Below are 6,342 nucleotides of genomic sequence, written 5' to 3'. Positions count from 1 at the left end.
ATGTTCATCACATGAGTAGCTGCATAATTAGATATATAATAATACATATACATTATCTACCTTAACCTGTCTTGTCATTTAGGTATGGCAGTGTTCAAAAAACTAGAAATATTCCAGCAAGCATGTGAGTGGACAGAGTGCAGCGTGATGCCTACCAGCACTCGTGGATTCTTTGGCAGACTCTGCCACCTGCTGCACAGCATCCTGAGCTGCTTGGACTGAAATGAGAGGGAAGCTGTTTTATCTGTGCCTTCTTCAGTGTGAGTGGCAGAAAAGGGCATACATTGGAAATTGCACCTTCGTTTTGCTGTTAACGTGCCATTTTCAGGAGCAAAATCCACACAAATTTCTTTTTAATTTGGCTGTCTGAATTTTTCCAGTATAGCTAATATAATCATTTATCTCAGACATTTTAATATACACTGTTCCTATAAACAATGATCTCCATTTTGTTATCAAGATACTTCATAGTTATAAACAAATGGGGTTGTTTCTTAGGAGACAATTATGTAGTACTAATTGTGCTCTATATCTTTGTAAACCTGAAGTTGACATAGGGGCAAAGATCAATAGTTCTTCGTCTTTGCTATGCAACATAAAACAGCACTATTTTATACACTGTAATATGGGGTGCTGTTGCTTTTGGGTAAGTCTGTTTGGTCCACCTAAAATAACCATCCAGAATTATTTATTTTCACTCAATGATATAGATGTAATGAAATACACCCAGTTATACTGAATGCAGATTTAACATGTTACACACAGAAAGTATGTAGTTTAAGAAATAAAACAGCAACAATTTATTTGGTTGCTCTTGAATGAATGACGTTCTTGAGAACGTATTGCCAGAAGATGTCCCACAGAAAGGTTCTGTAAAGACTCTGTGGTTCCACTTCCTTTATGCTAATGATGAATTTCACCAAAGGCTGTGCATGAATGCATATTTCCAAGTAGTGAAGTGAAGGAAACATGGGAAGCTAGAGGGTTGTCCTACCAGCAGAGTCTGCAAAGCCCTTGCTGGAAGCCTGTGTGGTGCTTTTCAGCCCCTCCAAGGACTTCTTAATGGAGGTCATGTTCCTTGGGTGTCCCAGTGCCGCTGCCACCTGTCATCGGGAGCTTCGAGGAGGGAACGCCACTTTAATAGCCCCGACCCTTGGGCAGCGCTGCCAAGCCTGGGCACGTTAAACTGATTACACACACAGAACTGTTGATGGGCCCAGATTAAAGTATTGCTCAGCAGCGGAATGGGGAATCCTCGCACCTCAGCACTTTTTAAGCACTGCTGAACATCCCACAAAGATCACTGTATTCTCGCCATGTTTCACCTCACATGTGAAGAGATGAACATTAATCCTGTCACTTGTCTCTACAAACACTGTGGAATTTCACATCAAATTACTCCCCTCTGAAATTCTGAAACGGGATCATCTGAGAAAATGAAAACACACTGAAAAGTGTAAAACTTGAATTATTTTCTTATTTATATGTGATATATCTGCCCCTTTTAACACATACTTAGTTGCTGCATTTTGTAAAGCACATTTTATACTGAAACACACAATTAACCACATTAACTTTTATCTTTATTAAAATGATCAATACACACATACACACATTTATATACATATATCTTTTGTCATCCATTTCTAACATATGCATTAATGGAATGATTTCACAAGGAATTGTAAAGATACAATGTAGAAAATTCTAATATGTGAAGCATCAAATAAACAACCTCTATTGATAAATGAAAAAAGAACCCACGTACAGGCATTGTACACAGCTTTAAAGGATTATTGTTCTCTTATAGTTATAAGTAGAAAGACCTTTTCTACTCATATTTCCTATTGGAAGATAGGAAACATCTATATATATATAAACACAAGTACACAAATACAAAGGCACACAAACTAACGTCAGGTCTCATTTCATTGGGAGGGAAGCAAGGAGATGAGACCTGGTCAAACAGTTCTTCACTGAATAACTAGACCAAACACATTACAGAAAAACATAACATTTACAATATATCAATACAATATATTGTCATTTAAAAGTTTTTTTTTCTTTCAGGAAGAACATATCCATGGGAACCATTTTTTGCAACAGGGGTTACTGTGAGGATTTCAGCATTTGTCCTTTTATTGTTAGAATCTTTATTGTGCTGCTGGTCAACAAAAACCTGTGACAGGGAGCTTATGCTTCTGGTTCATAGTCCTGGTACTGCTCCTGCTGAAAGACACAAAAAGGAGCTCTGTGAAAAGCTGCTAGCTCAGGTACTGAACTTACTTTCATAAATGTCCTGTGTTCACCCTTTGCCACTTTTATCTTGTTGCTTTTAGCCTTAGATAAATTTTGTAGTAGTATGAGTTACACTGACATTGGCAGTCATGTATAGTGCACAGCATTTCATTTTTGATTCTCTTTGCATTATTATTATAGTGTATGCTTATTCCTCATGAACACTACAAAGAAATAAAATAATACAAAGAAGATGCAGCAGAACAAGAGGAAGAAGAAGAAGAAGAAGAAGAAGAAGAAGAAGAAGAAATCAGTGGAAAGAAGATGATGAAGGACATCCATCCATCCATCCATCTTCCTCCGCTTATCCGGGACCAGGTCGCGGGGGCAGTAGTGCAAGCAGAGTCCCCCAGACTTCCCTCTCCCCGCACACCTCCTACAGCTCCTCTGGGGGAACCCCAAGGCGTTCCCAGGCCAGCTGGGAGACGTAGTCTCTCCAGCGTGTCCTGGGTCTGCCCCGAGGCCTCCTCCCAGTGGGACATGCTCGGAATACCTCCCCAGGGAGGCGTCCAGGAGGCATCCGGAACAGATGCCCGAGCCACCTCAACTGGCTCCATGCGGAGGAGCAGCAGCTCTACTCCGAGCTCCTCCCGGGTGACTGAGCTCCTCACCCTGTCCCTAAGGGTGCGCCCAGCCACTCTGCGGAGGAAACTCATTTCTGCCGCTTGTATCTGCGATCTCATTCTTTCGGTCATGATCCAGAGTTCATGACCATAGGTGAGGGTAGGAACGTAGATCGACCGGTAAATTGAGAGCTTCGCCTTACGACTCAGCTCCTTCTTCACCACAACAGACCGGTACAATGACCGCATTACTGCGGACGCCGCACCGATCCGTCTGTCAGCCTGCCGCTCCATTTTTCCCTCACTCGTGAACAAGACCCCGAGATACTTAAACTCCTCCACTTGAGGGAGTAACTCCCCCCTAACCCGGAGGGGGCAATCCACCTTTTTCTGACTGAGAACCATGGCCTCGGATTTGGAGGTGCTGATTCTCATCCCCGCCGCTTCGCAGTCGGCTGCAAACCTCCCCAGTGCACGCTGCAAGTCTTGATTCGATGAAGCCAACAGGACCACATCGTCCGCAAAAAGCAGAGACGAGATCCTGCAGCCACCAAAACAGACACCCTCCGTTCCCTGGCTGCGCCTAGAAATTCTGTCCATGAAGATAATGAACAGAATCATACAGGGAACGAACAGCCCATAGCAACGAGCCCTGAACCCCATAATCCCGAAGTACCCCCCACAGGATGCCACGAGGGACACGGTCGAATGCCTTCTCCAGGTCCACAAAACACATATGGACTGGTTGGGCAAACTCCCATGAACCCTCCAACACCCTAGTGAGGGTATAGAGCTGGTCCAGTGTTCCACGGCCAGGGCGAAAACCGCATTGCTCCTCCTGGATCCGAGGTTCGACTATCGGTCGGATTCTCCTCTCCAGTACCCCTGCATAGACTTTTCCAGGGAGGCTAAGGAGTGTGATCCCCCTATAGTTTGAACACAATCTCCGGTCCCCCTGCTTAAAAAGAGGGACCACCACCCCGGTCTGCCAGTCCAGAGGCACCGTCTCCGAACTCCACGCGATGCTGCAGAGGCGTGTCAGCCAAGACAGCCCCACAACATCCAGAGACTTGAGAAACTCGGGGAGGATCTCATCCACCCCCGGAGCCTTGCCACCGAGGAGTTTTTTGACTACAGCCAGGGTAATGGACGAGTCCCCCTCCGAGTCCCCGGCCTCAGCTTCCTCTGTGGAAGGCATGTCGGAGGGATTGAGGAGATCCTCAAAGTACTCCTTCCACCGCCTGAGGACATCCTCAGTTGAGGTCAGCAGCGCACCACTTCCACTGTAAACAGTGTTGGCAGAACACTGCTTCCCCCCTCTGAGTCGCCAGATGGTTTGCCAGAATCTCTTTGAGGCCGACCGAAAGTCTTCCTCCATGGCCTCACCGAACTCCTCCCAGGCCCGAGTTTTTGCCGCGGCGACTGCCAGAGCCGCGCTCCGTCTGGCCCGCCGGTACCCGTCAGCTGCTTCAGGAGTCCCATGAGCCAGCCAGGCCCGATAGAACTCCTTCTTCAGCTTGACGGCATCCTTTACCTCCGGTGTCCACCACCGTCTTCGGGGATTGCCGCCGCGACAGGCGCCGGAGACTTTATGGCCGCAGCTCCGAACCGCTGCCCCGACAATGGAGGTGTGGAACATAGTCCATTCAGACTCAATGTCCCCAGTCTCCCTCGGGACCTGGTTGAAGCTCTGTCGGAGGTGGGAGTTGAAGACCTCTCTGACAGGGGCCTCCGCCAAACGTTGCCAACAGACCCTCACTATGCGTTTGGGCCTGCCAGGTCTGTCCAACTTTTTCCCCCGCCATCAAATCCAACTCACCACCAGGTGGTGATCAGTTGACAGCTCAGCCCCTCTCTTCACCTGAGTGTCCAAGACATATGGCCAAAGATCAGAAGAAACGACTACAAAGTCGATCATCGACCTCCGACCTAGGGTGTCCTGGTGCCAAGTGCACTGATGGACACCCTTATGCATGAACATGGTGTTCATTATGGACAAACCGTGACTAACACAGAAATCCAATAACAACTCACCACTCGGGTTCAGATCAGGGAGGCCGTTCCTCCCAATCACGTCCCTCCCCAGGTGTCACTGCCGCTGCCCACGTGGGCGTTAAAGTCCCCCAGTAGAACGACAGAGTCCCCAGTGGGAGCGCTTTCCAGCACGCCCTCCAGGGACTCCAAAAAGGCCGGGTACTCTACACTGCCGCTAGGCGCATAAGCACAAACGACAGTGAGAGACCGTTCCCTGACCCAAAGGCGCAGGGAGACGACCCTCTCATTCACCGGGGTAGACTCCAACACATGGCAGCTGAACTGGGGGGCTATTAATAAGCCCACACCCGCCCGCTACCTCTCACCCTGGTCAACGCCAGAATAGTGGAGAGTCCACCCTTGGTCGAGAAGAGTGGTTCCAGAACCCAAGCTGTGAGTGGAAGTGAGCCTGACTATATCTAGACGGTATCTCTCAACCTCCTGCACTAGCTCAGGCTCCTTCCCCGCCAGTGAGGTGACATTCCAAGTCCCAAAAGCCAGAGCTGGCGCCCGAGGTTTGGGTCGGCCGGGCACTCGGCCCCGACCACTGCCCAAATCACAACGCACCGGCCCTTTATGTCCTCTCCGGCAGGTGGTGAGCCAACCGAAGAGTGGCTCCACGTCTTGGCTTCGGGCTAAGCCCGGCCAGGCCCTGTGGGCATAGACCTGCCCCCCCCAAGGCCTGATTCCAGGGTGGGGCCCCGGTGACCCCATACCGGGCGGGGTGAACAAGATCCTTGATTTAATAGTCATAAGGGGATTTTGAACCGCGCTTTGTCTCGTCTGTCACCCAGGACCTGTTTGCCTGGGAGACCCTACTAGGGGCATATAGCCCCAGGCAACATAGCTCCTGAGATCATTCAGGCACTCAAACCCCTCCACCACATTAAGGTGGCGGTTCGCGGAGAAGATGATGAAGGACAAAAAGCAGGAAAAAATAATAAGAAAAAGAAGATGAAACCAGAAAAAGAAAAAAAGAGTTATCCCAAAAGACATCTCCCAACAAGGCACAGCATAGCCTTTTCAGAATTTTGCTCTGTGATTTTCAGCACTGAGTATTTATAAACAATACACCTCCAGGTAACAACAGGCCTGGGACACATGTCCTTTACTTTAGCGTTTAAATACACTGAGGTCACATAGCCACAGCAGTATCTTTTGTCCCCCAAGAGATTGTGATGGAACACCGAGTCTAAATTAACCCACAGGATCACTGCTGAGTTTAGCAATATTCCCTTCATTTATTTTTCATCCCACATTGGGACTGCAATAATGGCCAAAGCAAGGATGAACAGTCACAGAAGGGAGGCACGTGACATGAACAAATAATAGCTCTGAGTGTGTAGCTGTAAGATGCAGGGGAATCCCTATTTATAGCAGCACGGGGCTGTCTCTGCTATTACCCACAATGCACCTCTCCTTGCATCAGTGCTGCACCACACCCACA

General features: G+C 48.2%; 1 protein-coding gene across 1 annotated transcript in view; it reads right to left on the bottom strand.

Annotated features, from left to right (window-relative positions):
* The window catches only part of sncb (synuclein, beta), a 32,094-nt gene continuing 25,752 nt past the window's right edge, over positions 1-6,342 (bottom strand). The window contains exon 6 of the mRNA XM_018746644.2: positions 1-2,229. Coding sequence (XP_018602160.1) covers positions 2,194-2,229 — 36 coding nt within the window. The 3' untranslated portion in view covers positions 1-2,193. The remainder of the gene's footprint in view (positions 2,230-6,342) is intronic.

This window comes from Scleropages formosus, chromosome 13 (assembly GCF_900964775.1).
Source record: "Scleropages formosus chromosome 13, fSclFor1.1, whole genome shotgun sequence".
Taxonomy (NCBI): domain Eukaryota; kingdom Metazoa; phylum Chordata; class Actinopteri; order Osteoglossiformes; family Osteoglossidae; genus Scleropages; species Scleropages formosus.
Note: the sequence above shows the minus strand (reverse complement) of the source record. Positions and strands in the feature narration are given on the sequence as shown.